The 16363-nt window shown below is 42.9% G+C and overlaps 1 protein-coding gene across 5 annotated transcripts in view; it reads right to left on the bottom strand.

Annotated features, from left to right (window-relative positions):
* EFR3B (EFR3 homolog B) overlaps positions 1–16363 on the bottom strand; it is a 157518-nt gene that overhangs the window by 44561 nt on the left and 96594 nt on the right. For all 5 annotated transcript variants that reach the window (XM_081944334.1, XM_081944333.1, XM_081944336.1 and 2 more), the window contains one exon: positions 8888–9009. In XM_081944334.1, coding sequence (XP_081800460.1) covers positions 8888–9009 — 122 coding nt within the window. The remainder of the gene's footprint in view (positions 1–8887; positions 9010–16363) is intronic.

Here is a 16363-nt window from a genome sequence, read left to right as displayed (position 1 = left end):
CAAAAGAAGAAAAATTCTGCTTCATTAGGCACGAAGATAAAGCATGGCTGGGTGATTTGGGGCCAGTCATTCTCTCTTAGTCCAACCTACCTCATATGCGTTGTGGAGAAAATAGGAGGTGGGAATATTAGATATAATACTGCCTTACTGCCTTGCTGCCTTGAGTTGAATAAAAAGAGAGGCAAGACAAAAATCTAATAATACATGTAAATAGGCGGTCTAAAAAGGGAGATACTATCCTGCCCCATACATCCCTTCGGCTGATCCGCTCCCACAGAGAGGGACTCCTCCGGGTGCCGTCCACGAGGCATTGCCAGCGGGCGACGCCCAGGAGTAGGGCCTTCTCTGTGATGGGCCCGACCCTCTGGAATGACCTCCCCCCTGACATCAGAACAACTACCGATCTCCGCTCCTTCCATAAGAAGCTTAAAACCCACCTGTTTAGTTTAGCTGGCCTGGCCTAATCCCAGTTTAGTCCCTCAATTCTGCACTTTTAAATTTTTAGGGGTTGGTTTTAAGCTGATTTTTAATTTTTACCATCCTGTACAGCTTTAAGGTTTAATTTGATTTTAAGTGTATTTATTCTTTGTATATGGTTTTTAATGTGGTGTCTGTACACCGCCCCGAGTCCCTTCGGGGAGAGCGGGCGGTCTATAAATCAAATAAAATTGAAATTGAAATTGAAAGCACAATTACAATGGGGAAAGGAAAATAGGGGACCCAAAGCTAATATGGTAGGATAAACGTTTTCTAAGACGCTGTTTTAGGATTAATGTCACCACTATTTAAAATCATGCATATTCACCATATCCCCTCTGCCATCATGCAGAATTTCTAGACTGCCATGTGTCCTAGGAAACTTGAGAATTGAAGGCAGCCTCTCCAGTGATATGTTGAACCTATGATACACAAGGAAGGATGAATGTTTCTCATGTTGCTTTTGCTTGCTCTTTGAACAGCATCTACACTCCCCAAAGTGCAGGTACTGTTGGCTGTCCCCAAATTTATCTAGGGCACTGAGTCACAGGAAACATTTGAGAGATAACATTTGTGATGTCAAAGACGGATATCACCAATGGGGGTGAAAACTGGGGGAGCTCATCCCACAGGTGCGCTCACCAGCTGCATGGAGGTAGAATGGTGTGGAGGGGAAGACTCCAACACACCAGTTCTATGTCTTTCTGGCTGTTTTTGGAAGACAAAAGCACATTTTCCTCTCCTGAGAATTGTTGTGTTTGAGGGGGAATAGTGGGAACTCGGCATCTATTTATACCACTAGATGGCGCCTACTGTTCTCTTTCTTTTTTAAAAAATTCAAAATCGTGACAATATCATGAGAGTTTGGCTATTAAAAATGGATTTTTTTTTCCAAGACACAACACTGTTTGAAATTATATATTGTGCTCACTGGCTCAAAATCTGCATTGACTTACAAAGTGAGTCTAGAAAGCTACTATGAATGCAAAGTGAATCTAGGAAGCTACTGTTCAATTCCACTGATGGAAAGATGGGGTTTTCTCCAATATTCAATTATTAGTTGCTACACATTGATCAGTGTAGCATGCTACACTTTACTAAAATGGGGTTAGGTGGTTTGCCTGTTCTGTAAATATGGTTGTTATACTACTCCATTCTATGTTTTATATTATTGTTTGTTTTATTATATATATAATAACCCACCCATAGTATGTATGTATGTATGTATGTATGTATGTATGTATGTATGTATGTATGTATGTATATATAATAACCCCACCCACCACCCAGGCCGTTACAACATGAAACAACAACGGACACACAGCCCGCGCCAATCAGCACCAATCTACCAATCATGATACAACCAATCATTCCACTTACTGAAACAAAGCCAGCACTGCACACCCCCTCACTAAGACACTCTCCCTGCCCTGACTCCTGTCAGCCTCAACTTTGCTCCTGAAACCCTGCGGGCCACTTCTCTGCTTGAGCTCAGCCGAAGAGGGGCTGAGAGCAAGGGCGAGATGAAGCTGATTGCTTCCCCTTTGCCTCCTCTCTCAAAAGCAGTCTCAGGCGCAGCCACTTTTGCAGCAGGAGCCTGCAAGTCATCCGATGAAGGAGCCGAGAAGCGCTGAGGTGACCGGGGAAGGGAAGGGCTTCCTCCTGTACTTGCCATGGCACCCTTTCACTAGGGCTTATTTTCAGGGGAGGGCGTATATTTACACCCACCTCAAAAATCAGGCAAAAACCAGGCCTGGGCTTATTAGCAGGACATGTCGTATTTTCGGGGAAACACGGTATATATATGCAGGTCTTGACGTATTCGGGTCTTTTCCCGAGTAAGATTGAGAGTAGGCACCAGCCCGAAGATGGCAAGTGGAACCTTGTCGAAACGTCGCCAAGATACTCTCAATCTTACATGGGAAAGACCCGAATACGCCAAGACCTGCATACCTGTACCTGTGTAAATCTACGAAAACAAATATACATAAAACACACACACACACACACACACACACACACACAAATTTGATCATATTGTATAATATTTGGTCATACTGTACAGCTTGGTATAAGAGCTGGTTTGGTTTAGTGGTTAAGGCATCAGGCTAGTAAACAGGAGATCATGAGTTCAAGTCCCACCTTAGCCATGAAAGCCAGCCAGATACTTAGGATCAATTGTTCTCTCTTAGTCAAATCCACCTCACAGGCTTTTTGTTGTGGGAAACATATGAGAAGTATTGTGTATGTTTGCTGCCTTGACTTATTTGTAAAAATAATAAAGGTGGGAAATAAATAAATATTTATCTGGTTTATATTTTAATACAGTACATGTACATACTATACATATATGCCCACCACACTAGATAATTTGCATTATGCAAAGCATAGGAAGGCAGTAAGAAAAGATCATATTGTATAATATTTGGTCATAATGTAGAGCTTGGTATAAGAGCTGGTTTGGTTTAGTGGTTAAGGCATCAGGCTAGTAAACAGGAGATCATGAGTTCAAGTCCCACCTTAGCCATGAAAGCCAGCCAGATACTTAGGATCAATTGTTCTCTCTTAGTCAAATCCACCTCACAGGCTTTTTGTTGTGGGGAACATATGAGAAGTATTGTGTATGTTTGCTGCCTTGACTTATTTGTAAAAATAATAAAGGTGGGATATAAATAAATATTTATCTGGTTTATATTTTAATACAGTACATGTACATACTATACATATATGCCCACCACACTAGATAATTTGCATTATGCAAAGCATAGGAAGGCAGTAAGAAAAAGTAAGCTTAAAGGCATGGGGAAGAAAATAAAATTGAAATCAACTATATATCAAACCTGTTTATTTATACCTCTCTGTACTCTACTTCCTTATGCTGCTTCACATAGGCCATGACAATGTGATAGAAAAAAAATGAGGGAATTATTATAAATCATCCTATTCAGTTGGGACCGGATGGAATTGAGGTGGTCTTCAAAAAAAGAGAGAGGTTTAAGACTGAAAGGCAATACATACAGCGGTATATGTCTGTGGTGTAAACTAGAACAGCTTGCAAGGACCAAAGATAATGTATAAATATGGAGTTAATGGAGTTGTTATAACTTAGATTTAGTTTCCTTTTCCTTTTTTCTCTTTCATATTTTAGTATCTTTGGTTATTTCTTATCCCTTTTCTATACTTGGCTTAATGTTGTATGAACGAATAGGGAATAGTATGAATGTTATCTATGTAAATAGCTGGGCACACCATGAAAAAGAAAGAATTTTGCAACCTGCTTTAAGAGCTTAGCATGCTGTGTGTAGGTACCATATGGCTTTGTCTGCAGAATATATATATAACCTTGTTACTTAATTTATCCATTTTCTGAGTCGGCACAGTACCAGTGAATCATAAAATAAACCTAAGAAGGAAATTTGCACATCACGTTTATGTCCCTCAAAAATCTAATCAAGGCCATCAGTAACCGAGCCTAGGACACACTAAGTTTTTATCTAGCTGTGTGGTTAGCACCTTTACTAAGCAGCGGTTGGGAAGACAAAAGGAGTAGAAAAGCAGAAAATCAAGAATTTTTTAGGCTGCTAAAACCACCAACACGTGTTATGTCCTAGCCTCGGAGTCGTGGCTTCATCTCCGAGGCTCGTCATTGGTTGAGACGCGTGTGTGTGCCAGAGCGGGAGAGTCTCTGATTGGCTAACTGCAGGACTGCCTGCATATAAATTGCTGTCAAGCAGGAACTGTTCTTTATCTTGGGTTCTGAGTTGCTGTTGTGTTAGCTGTTTAATAAAGTGTGTTAGTCGGGCCTTGCCTCACCTCAGTCATTGCCACCCATCAAATATAATACTGGCGACGAGGATGGGATCATGCTGAGGCATAGGAAGAGTGTGTCACATAAGGCAGACTTTCATTGTTATACAAGGTTCCCTGCTAATCGCTGAGGCAATCTCCTCAGATCGTGTCTCCCTCAGAATGGCCACTTTGAGTAACTTCACCTCGTTTGAGCCAGCGTTAGAGTCCTGGGAGGCTTATATTGATCGTTTTGAATGCTTCCTCGAGGCAAACCATCTGGCTAATCTGCCCAGTGAGAGAAAGAGGGTTCAGTTCCTGTGGACGTGAGATGTTTGGGACAGCCAGGGCTTTGGCTGCCCCGCAATCAGTCCAGTCTCTTCCATGGGAGACCCTGTTGATGAGACTGCAGAACCATTACGCCCCAGCTCCGTCTAGGCGCTATGCGTTCCAGCAATGGCTTCAGAAGGAGGGGGAGTTGGTGAATCAGTATGTGGCTGCCCTCAGGGATGCAGCACTGCACTGTGAATTTCCTAATTTAGACGACTCTCTACTTCAGCAATTCATGTGTGGGGTGACCGATTCAAGGCTGCGTCGCCATTTGCTGGCCAGTTCTGAGCTCAACCTGCAATGGCAGGCCATTCCGCTGACCAGCCAGGCCAATGTGACATCAGGAAAGAAGATTTACCTCAGTGTCCAGCTCGAGGGCAAACCCTGCCGCATGGAGGTGGACACCAGCTCCTCCAAGTCTATTGTCTCCTGGTCCACTATCAAGTATTTGGTGCCTTCCTTAGCCAAGAAATGCCTGTCCGCTTGTTTTACGAAGTTGCGGGACTATCAGGGAAACTATATCCCAGTAGTTGGCAGTGGCCGGTTCCAAGTGGTCACTCCAAGTTTTAAGGGCAGGCTTCCTCTCATCGTCGTCCAGGGCAACCTTCCCAGTCTACAAGGCTTAGACTAGTTCAATGCCCCGGGCATCAGCGTTGCTGGCGTGCAAGCAACGGCAGGCTATGGTCAGTTCAAAGGCCTGATGAAGGAGTTTGCTGCAGTTTTTGATGGGTCATTAGGTAACTATAAGGGAACCCCCATTAGTTTTAATTTGGACCCACAGATCGCTCCCATCCGTCTCAAGCCCAGAAGGGTCCCCCTGGCCCTGCGTCCAAAAGTGGATGCTGAACTGGACAAATTGGTTGCCCAAGGCTCTTAGAGACTGTAGATTACTCCAAATGGGAGACCCCCATCGTGATCCCCCTGAAATCCGATGGCTCCATTAGATTATGTGGAGATTTTAAATGTACCATAAATAGAGGTCTCCAATCCAACCCCTACCCTGTCCCTGTAGTACAGGAACTGCTTCATACATTGGGGCTCCATTTTCGCCAAGCTGGACCTCGCCCAAGCATACCAGCAGCTCCCTGTGGATGCTGCTGCTGCGGAAGCGCAGACCATCGTCACCCACAGGGGAGCTTTTAGATGCTGGCGGCTCCAGTTTGGGGTCAATGTAGCCCCGGGCATTTTCCAGAGCCTCATGGAGCGACTACTCCATGGCATTCTGGGGGTCGTCCCGTACTTTGATGATGTGCTTATTTCTGCCAGAAACAGCACTGAACTCATGGCATGGCTGCGTGCTGTCTTATCAAAGTTCCTGGAGGTGGGGTTGAAACTTAAGCTTTCAAAATGTCATATGGGGTACACAAAGTGGAGTTCTTAGGGTATCTGATTGATGCCACAGGCATCCATCCGACCCCCTCTAAAATTGCAGCCATTAAACAGGCTCCTGTACCCAACAATAAGGCCCAATTGCAAGCTTTCCTTGGCCTCCTCAATTTTTACTCTGTCTTTTTGCCCCATAAAGCATCTGTTGCAGAACCCCTGCATCGGCTTCTCGATAGTGGGGCCACGTGGAGGTGGGGTCGGAGGGAAGCATCCGCTTTTATGGCCGTCAAGGACCTGTTAACTTCCAATGCTGTCCTCGTCCAGTATTGTGACCACCTTCCCCTGACGCTCACTTGTGATGCATCTCCTTTTGGGGTGGGTGCTGTCCTGAGCCACAAGCTTCCTAATGGATCTGAGGCGCCCTTGGCGTACTTTTCCAGGACCCTGTCCCCTCCGGAATGCAACTATAGCCAATTGGACAAGGAAGCATTAGCAGCAGTAGCTGGAATTAAATGATTCCACAACTACCTGTACGGACGTTTTTTTGAACTAGTGACAGACCACAAGCCTTTATTGGGGTTACTAGCAGGTGATAGACAAACTCCTGTGATATTATCGCCTCGCATGTCCCGTTGGGCCGTCCTCCTTGCTGCTTACTATTACAAACTTGTCTATCGGCCTGCTGATGCCCTAAGCCGTTGTCCCCTGCTGCATGACCTGGATCCTGACCCCCTAGTTTTACTGATTGAGGACCTCCCGGTTCCCTTGACAGCCACAGAAGTTGCCATTCATTTGATTAGGGACGCTACTTTGACTCAGATTTTAGACTGGGTAAGGAGGGGTTGGCCGCAGATGCCAGTTCCCTCACAGTTCCCGCCATTTAAACACAGGCAACATGAACTGTCGGTACTAGGGGGGTGCCTGCTGTGGGGCCATAGGGTGGTCATTCCCCCTCAATTGCGGGAACCTATCCTCCACGAGGGGCATCCTGGGATAGTGAGGATGAAGGCCCTTGGCCGGAGCTACGTGTCGTGGCTTGGTTTGGATCAGGATATTGCGCAGTGGGTGACTAGGTGTCAGGAATGTCAGTAGTCCAGGCCAGCTCCCCCCATGGCAAAGCCTAGGAAATAGGAGGACCCCAAGACTCCCTGGGCTAGGATCCATGTGGATTTTGCAGGGCCGTTCCACGGCCAGATGTTCCTGGTAGTGGTTGATGATACTCAAAGTGGGTGGAAGTCGTCCTAATGTCATCAACCACTACCGAGGCTGTCATTAGGGCACTGCGAAGGATGTTCACGACTCATGGGTGCCCAGATGTCCTGGTGTCAGATAATGGCACCCAACTGACATCTGCATCTTTCCAGATGTTCATAGCGGGTCACGATATCCGCCACGTTCTGGTGGTCCCTTACCATCCCTCCAGCAACGGCATGGCTGAACGGACGGTGTGATCTGTTAAAGAGTCCATAGCTAGGCTAGGGCCAGGGGATTGGCAGGCCCGAATTGACAGATACCTGTTAGTGCAGCACACAGTCCCATGTCCCCAAAGCAACCACAGCCCTGCAGAGCTGTTAATGGGCCGTCGCCTCCGGACTAACCTAGATCGACTTCACCTTAGCTACTGCAATGACAAACCTATTGTCAACGATAACCCCGCTAGGGGTTTCGAAATGGGGGGTCTGGGTTTTGCACGGAACTATGGGGGTGAGCAGAGATGGTTACCAGGGCTCATTCTGCAATTAACAGTTCCCTGCTCTTACAGGGTTGGCCTAGGCGATGGGCGCATTTGGCGCCGCCACATTGATCAGCTGCGACCGCGGATGGCCTCGACACCGACGCCAGCTGATCTCTTCCCAGTTGAGCCTATAGATTCCCCAGTTACTTTGGACACCTCCGTTGAAACTCAGCGTTGCCCATCCCGGCAGTCCGGTGTTCCGGCACCAGACTTACCTGAGCCATCAGAGTCGCATCCAGAGTCGCCGGGTGGGGAGTTAGTACAGTCGCAGGCAGTTCCCCTAGAGAAGCCTCCTCCTGCCCCTTCTACAGCGTCAGTTCCAGCCGAGCCAAGAAGATTCGACAGCACATGCAGGCGGCCTGCATATTTGCAAGATTACGCTTGTATCTGACTGGTGGAGAGGGGTGCTATGTCCTAGCCTCGGAGTCGTGGCTTCGTCTCCGAGGGTCGCCATTGGTTGAGATGCGTGTGTGTGCCAGAGTGGGAGAGTCTCTGTTCTGATTGGCTAACCGCAGGACTGCCTGCATACAAATTGCTGTCAAGCAGGAACTGTTCTTTATCTTGGGTTCTGAGTTAGCTGTTTAATAAAGCCATGTTAGTAGGGCCTTGCCTCACCTCAGTCATTGCCACCCATCGAATATAATAGCACCCATTTAGGTCCATAGAATACAGAATAAGAATTGGAAGGGATGTTGGAGGTCTCCTAGTTCAACCTACTACTCAAGCAGGAGACCCCATGCCATTCCAGACAAATTGCTGTCCAATCTCTTCTTTAAAACCTCCAGTAATGGAGTACCCACAACTTCCACTGGTTAATTGTTCTATCAGGAAATTTCTCCTTAGTTCTTCCCTTGATTAGTTTCCATCCATTGCTTCTTGTCCTGCCTTCAGGTGCTTTGGGGAATAGGTTGGTCCCCTCTTCTCTGTGACAGCCCCTTAAATATTGGAAGACTGCTATCATGTTACCCCAATCCTTCTCTTTGTTAAACTACACATACCCAGTTCCCGCAATCACTCATCATATGAAATGTGTTTGAATATTAGTAGCTCAGGTTGGTAGTTAGGCTTTTGGTTTGAGCTCTGAGCTTGGCAATTTGGTTGCAAATGTTTCATCGCCATTCGAGAAGACATTGCCAGTGCGTTTTGAATTGTTCATCATATGTTTTAGCCTCCAGCTCCCTATTCATCTTTGTTGCTCTTCTCTGCACTCTAGTTTCTAGAGCCTCTACTTACTTTATCCGGATCTCCATGTCATCATGGCTGGAGTGGCACATTTCACTGAAGCGGGAGACAAAAAAGTCATAGCTCCTGTGGTAAGATGGAGTGTCTTCTTCAATATTTGCAAACTTCACAAACTGGAGAAGAGAAAGGAGCATCAGAGCAGAGAAAAGAAGACATTAAAAATACTACATTCATGAACCAATTTATTAAAATCACCAAATAATATCTGTCCTTGTGAGGGTTTTAGTTCAATAGTCATCATCATCATCATCAAGTCTGTAAGCAGACCAGGGTAGTGGTCAGCAGCACAAGCCATATCTTGCACTCATAAAGTAGACATGTGGTACTAAGGATTTACTTTCTTCAAAATCCAAGTTCACATCGAAAGCTATGTTTAAAAGCACACCAGGCTTAAGAGTTTAGGAATAAAATGTGGCATGGGGCACAGATCAGGTAAAAGGCAACAGATTACCCCAATCTGAGCAATTGCTTTCTAGATTGATGGGATCAAGAGGCTTTTGATCTATGCAGCTCTACCTCATCTGAGGCTTTATATGATCTCTGGATTAAATTTCTCCTATCTGAGGCTCTTTAGTAGCTCTCAAAGTTTCTTAAAGGAGGAGGTCTTATCTCCAGAATTCACTTAATGGAGGCAGGGCCAGCAAAGTATTTTGTTATCTGAAGGAAAAGGATGAAACGATTCCTGATTATGGATTTCGGCTTCAGTTGGCCTTTTTATGGTTAAGAGATACAGTATACAGAACCTTAGTTTTGGTATGGATTACTTTTCCAGTAGGCAACAGCTGACACAGTGGTGGGTTCCTGCCGGATCGCACCGGATCGCGCGCTCCCTTTCGGCGCTGAACCCGGAAGTATGTTCTGGCCCCGCCCCTGGCGACGGGACGACGCTTGCCTGCACTCCACCAGCTCGGCTGGGACCGGAGAAGCGCCTGAAAGGGACGCAGGCTCAGCCTGCCAGGCTGCCACCGCTCCACTGAAGACATTGCTGAGCAGAGAAATGTCTCTGGTCCCAACCGAGCTGGTGGAGCGCAGGCAAGCGTCGTCCCGTCGCCAAGGGCGGGGCCAGAACATACTTCCGGGTTCAGCGCCGAAAGGGAGCGCGCGATCCGGTGCGATCCGGCAGGAACCCACCACTGAGCTGACAAGAATATGACAGTTTGTGTCAAATGTCTGACAGGAGGAAATAAACCAAATTATCTTAGCTGCAATTTTGCACCATTTTAAATGTAAAGCCAAGAGATCAAATAGGAGAATATCATAGTGAGTGATGGATTTGGGGAGAATAGATGAGAGAATTGACCTAAAAGTAAAAAACAACAACAGGTGAATATAAAGAGATGTTGCAAATTATCTGATAAAGACAGGCCTGATGCCACCTAGGAAGTTTCCCATCTTGAGGCTGAATTTGAGCATGGATCCTAGCTGCCCATCTTTTATTCTCATATCACTGTATCATTGTTTTCTTTTTCACTGTTTACTCTATTGTTCTATTACTTTACTACTGTTATGTTTACAGTTCTTTTCATTTCTCTGTTTTTATTGCTATAAGCCTCCTACAGAACCCCACAGTGAGATAGGTGGAAAGGAAATAAAATCTCTCCAATACCAATCTAATCCTTTTATCAGTATACCATATTAAATTTGCTGCGTAGGGGACAAATAATATTCTATCATTGCATATGTGACTCTGAAGTTATCTACTGCACAGAGTTGTTGAAGGAATAAAATATAGGGGAATTGTGTACTAAACTAAACTAAAACTAAAACTAAACTAAACTAAACTAAACTAAACTAAACTAAACCAAACCAAACCAAACCAAACCAAACTCTAACCCTAAACCAGGGGTGTCCAAACTTGGGAACTTTAAGACTTGTGGACTTCAACTCCCAGAATTCCCATGCTGGCTGGGGAATTCTGGGAGTTGAAGTCCACAAGTCTTAAAGTTCCCAAGTTTGGACACCCCTGCCCTAAACCATGGGAAAAGATTTCTTAAGATTTAAAATAAGAGAAACATTGGTTTCAATTTCTGGAATTCTCATGTGTTTTTAAGTCTCATTGAGTTCAGTGGAGTTTATGCCTCACTTTCCTTACACCTAAAGCAAAATTTCTTCACTTCTACTCTTCCCAGCTATGAATCATACAGGCTCTCCTGTGGAGAGATAAAAATGTAATGCATGCATATTTTTTCTGGAATGTCTTCATTTTCTATCAAAATAGTTTTATGGCATCATAAACAGCAGGATCATTTTTTACTGAATTAATTTTAAATATTGCCTATGCAAAAATCTATGTACAATGCCATCTAATTTTTGAAATCCTGGTACCTCTCCAGCTGCAAAGAGGAGTTCTCCAGAACAGCCAAGACAGAGAAAGAAATGAAAGAAAATATACAATAGTCTTGAATAATTATATTAGTGCAGTTTTATCATCCAATCTTCCCATATAAAAACAAAGCGTTGGGAGAAATTCAATGTGTAGTTTAGCTGCTAGTTTAAGTACAATAAAATATTAACGTTATATCTTTCTTTAGAATAATATTTAAAATTGTGGGGAATTGCATTTATTGGCTGAAAAATAATAAAGTAGCAAACGTCTTGAGGAATCTTTTAATTAAAGATTGTTGATATGAGTATGAGTAAAATAAGCCCTAGCAGAATACAGTACCTCCATCTGTACAAATGTGTTTTAAACAGGAACAGTGAGGATAGGTATTTAAAACTTTGTCTCTTTCCTTATACTCTTAATCTCTACAAGTCCTTGATTTATAATCATTTGTCTAATGACCTATTGAAGTTGCAATGACACTGAAAAAAGTGACTTAAAACCTCGCACTTACAACTGTCACTGTTTTGGAAGGGTCATATGATCAAACTTTGGGTGCCTGGCAACTGGCAAATAGTTGCAGCATCCGGGGGTCATGTGATCCCCATTGATGATCTTCCCAGTTGACTTTGATAAGGAAAAGGGTGGGGAAGCTGGATTTGCTTAACGACTGCATGACTCGTTTAACAACTGCAGTAATTCACTGAATAACTGTTATCAAAAAAGTGGTAAAATTGAGCACAACTCACTTAGCAACCATCTTCCTTAGCAACAGAAATTCTGGTACCAATTGTGGTCTTATGCTGAGGATTACCTGTACCCATATACTGCTATATTATAAAGGTTTTCTCTTTCTGCTTGCGTATAACAACTATTTGATTTTTTTTTGTTCTTACAATACTTTTGTTTTAAATGTTTTGTTAACTACTCAGTGTTTTTAACTCTCTTGGTGGAATGTAAATTATTTCTATTTGAATACCTCGACTTAAGTTTAAAATTTTAGAATTTTTCTCCAATCCCCGAGGATCCTTAACAAATGTCTTACTTAGGTGGATTGCCAGGCCAATGGTAAAAGCATGTTCCCTGCTTTTTGATAATCATTTGACTCCGTTCAAAACGGAATTTTGATTATTTTTCCTCTAGTAGCTGTAAAAGATGAATTTAAGCCATAATTTCCATAAACGGCATTTATAATCTTCACTTGTCCCAGCTCATGATTTGCAGGTGCTATTTCTTCAAAACTTCACCCACAGAAAAGGGGCCAGTCTTATAGATTACAATAGGATTCTCTTAGGCTGAAGTGAAAATAGGGTGGCTTGTTTTTTAAAAAAAATATCCACCATTTGGGGGTTAACCTGGTGCTAGCATTTTACATAATCAAAAAGCAATCATACTTTCCATGCCTATTCATGATATCCGTCCTGGCAGATGGCAAAACTCCCTTGCCTCGGGAGCTTTTGGAATGGGAAATTAATTTAAACGTATGAAGGAAAATATACAAAAAGAATGTGGGTGTACATATGGAACGAGGAGGGCATGACAATTCATAAAGCAGATTTGTTCAGCTCTGCGTATTATGATAAACACTGTCTCTATTTAGCTCAAGTGACTATTTTTCAAAGTAGGCATCATTCTAAACTTAAAGGAAGTGCTTTGAAGGGAGAGGAAAACAGGATTTCTTAAAAATTAGGCAGAAAAACATTGCAGCAGCTGCCATCTTATAAAGAAAAATCCTTCCTGCGTGATCTTGAAGGGAGAATTCATCTTCAGGGGAATCAGACAATTGTACTCCTTTTGAGTAAAAGTTCCAGAAGTTGTTAATAAAAATTTAAAAATAATCTGCATATTAATTGGGATTCCATGATGTTTACATGGTCTGTTATTGGTTGAAATGTTAGTGAATGAAACGTTAATGTATGAGAATCTTTCAAGGACCATATGATCTTTGCTTATCGGCATACAGTCTAAACTGGCACAAAGCTGAGTTTCTGGAATGAATTACTCAATCTCCACCCAGACATCTGGGTCCTACAATGACAGTAGTGTAGCCTTTTAAGTCTTCCCCTTTGACTTACAGGATTTCAAAGTCTTTTTTGTAAATGACATGGCCAGCATGGTTAATTCCTAATGAAGATTTTCCACGACCTCTATTTATTTTCTTCTTTTCCAACAGGGAGGTCTTGGATTCGGGTGGCTGAATACTTGTATCAGTGAGATTGTTTGAAGATGTGAATGTGATTAACTAGTTCTTGTTTTTTTTATAAAAAAAATATTCTTTTATAATTATTGTATTTTCTATTTCGTTTGGCTTTATTGTACATGGCCCAGAATCAGTTTGGAGCTGAGTGGTACCTAAATTGATTAACCACAGATGATGTTGCATATACGGTAGAGCAGCACATAATAAATATTTGGCTTTTTCACAGTTAATAGTCTTCTTTATGAATGCAGTTCTTCAGTAACATATTGTGTACGTGTACAGACAGAACACATAGAGAAACATGTTCTTAAACCTGTTTTTGTTGTATATTTCTCATCATTGTGACCATTCCCCTTCTAATTTAATAGCACTGTGCTAGCAAATATTACAGACATTGTACATCATTATGAGTTATTCCGCGTCTCCTGGATACCCTTGTAAATAAATCATAGGGATAAAGGAGTGTGTTCAGGTTGCATGATTTCTCTATTCACAGAGTGGAACATCTGTCTTTGTTTAGGTGGCTACCAAGTGATTCATGTGTCATGGACTCCAATGTTTGCAGACATCTAATTAAGGTCCAGCTCAAATGCTGTTCAGATCTTCCTCTCTCTACATCACCCACCTTGTCCTTTTACTTTTCTTCTCCCATTTACCCTTATTAAGTTAAAGGCACTGAAATTATGTTACAGTGAATTTCTATACTTCTCTTGCCATCTCCTCTCCTCCTCAACTGGATAGGCCAGAGGCTGTTCATTGCTAATGAATCTTTATAGTTCAAGCAAAAGCAGAGGTGGGATGCACATTATCAACTCTTTCTCCAAATCCAACCGCTCTCCCTTTACCTCTAAATCACTCCAGTTCATTTCTGATATAAACAATTGTTCCCTCCCAAACAGTAAACTCGGATTAGGAGACTTGCATCTGGCCAACCAGATGAGACAGGCTTTATTTTGCAATTAACAGAAGCAGAGACAGCTGTCTGCTGCCACACGCCAAATCAATTTTTATTGGTTCTCTTTTCATTTCTACCTTTACTGCCTTTCTAGTCAGCTGATGGGAAAGGAAAAACTTCCATATCATTGTGCTCCGCCTAATATTCCTTCTGGATATGTTTTCTTCCTTCTGAAACCCTTTTGGCCATGCAAGGAGAGGGGAAGGAGGTTGCAACTATTTCTGCCCTCCCACATGGTACTAAGACCATCTGGTCTTGCTAGAGAAGGCTTATTAACCATCAACATTCGGGAGGGAGATATGCAGCTTTCCTTAGATGAAGGCCTGAACCTGGCTTATCAAATAGCATGTACAATACTGCATTCCAAAAAACAGGTGAAATAAAATGTAAATAATTTTGCTCTTGACAATTAAGATATTTTCAGAAATGAATAGAATCTTTTAGACAATGTTATAGATTTTACATACAGTAAAAATGCTAGAAAAGTATGCGAAAAAAGCATGGCTCACCATAAATTGCATAGCTGCATAGCTCAGACAAAATATTACTTCTAATTGCAGTAATTAAAGTCCTGGCTACTGAAACACTGTGTCCTGAGATACCTACAAGGAAACTCGGATGCAAGATGTCTAAAGAACACAATTGTGTAGCATGGTTATACTCTTGAAGGCCATTTGAGATGGGGATCATCATTATTGCAGCTATGTAGAATGAAGGAGACATGGTGGCAGTGGAAATAAGGCTATCTGGTCAAATTTCCTGTGTTGATGGAGATAGTTGCTTAAGGAAACTACAGTATATTTCGGAGTATAAGATGCACCTTTTTCCCTCAAAAAAGAGGGTAAAAATCTGGGTGTGTCTTATACACTGAATACAGCATATTTGGCCTCCTGAAACCCCGCCCCCTTTGCAAAAATGGACATGCATAGCCTTTAGGAGGCTTCCAGAGTGCTCCTGGGGACTGGGGAGGACAAAAATGAGTGAAAAATGACCTGTTTTTTGCTTGTTTTGGGGGCACTCTACAAGGCTCCTAAAGGCTATGCATGCCCTTTTTTTGACAAAAAAATGAGCCCGTTTTGCGGAGGTCTGCAGAGTGCTAAAACATTTTTTTTAATTTGCCTCTTCAAAATCTTGGTGCGTCTTATAATCCAAAAAATACGGTAGTCATTGTGGGTCCCTTGGGAGAGATAGGAGAAAGTAAGCAATTTCAACTGGTCATTGAAACACAAAGCCCCATAAGAGCTGTGCATTTAGCAGCAGCTCAGTGGGCGGTTGTGGTTCATTGTGATTGTTCCTTGAGTGAGATGTCTCTGTGGACAAGCTTTGGGGAGGGAGGTGGCTTTAAACCTGGAGAACCTGAGTAAGAATTAAATTCTTGGGGGAGAGGAACAGAAGATAGAATGAAGGGGAAGTAAAAGAATTATGAAGCATAAAGTTTGGTTTGAAGAACAAGTATATATTTAGGAGTTGGAGAGTACAGGCATGAGTATTTGCTTGGTGTGATGATTATGGATTGGACTTTGACTTGCCGACGATGTGGAGAGGGAATATAGACAACCATTGAGCATCTACTTGATCCCTTCAATTGTGTGTGTGCGTGTGTGTGATTAGAGCTGTCAACAAGATTGCTTCTATGTGGCCTCTTGCTGTTGGATAATCCCAAAATGTTCTTGGGGATTACACAAATTCTCCAGGAGGTGAAGAAGCAAGAAGACGGCTGAAGAGACAGTAGAGAAATATGAAAGGTAATCTGGTGGAACATGTTTATACGTTCATGTCTGAGTCTACATCATGGAAATATAAATAGTAAAGCCCTTGTATTTATCTACTTTTTTGGTCAATGGGTTGTTGTCTAGCAGTCTTATTTAAGGTTGTCCTGTTAGAAATTATTGGGCAAGAAGATCTGCTCCTTGGTCATTATGATTTCTTAGCACAACACTTTGCTGTCAGTCACTCAAATTTTCCACAAACCTGACTCTTCAAAGGCAC

Source organism: Natrix helvetica (assembly GCF_964273705.1).
Source record: "Natrix helvetica genome assembly, chromosome: 2".
In the NCBI taxonomy this organism is placed as follows: domain Eukaryota; kingdom Metazoa; phylum Chordata; class Lepidosauria; order Squamata; family Natricidae; genus Natrix; species Natrix helvetica.
Note: the sequence above shows the minus strand (reverse complement) of the source record. Positions and strands in the feature narration are given on the sequence as shown.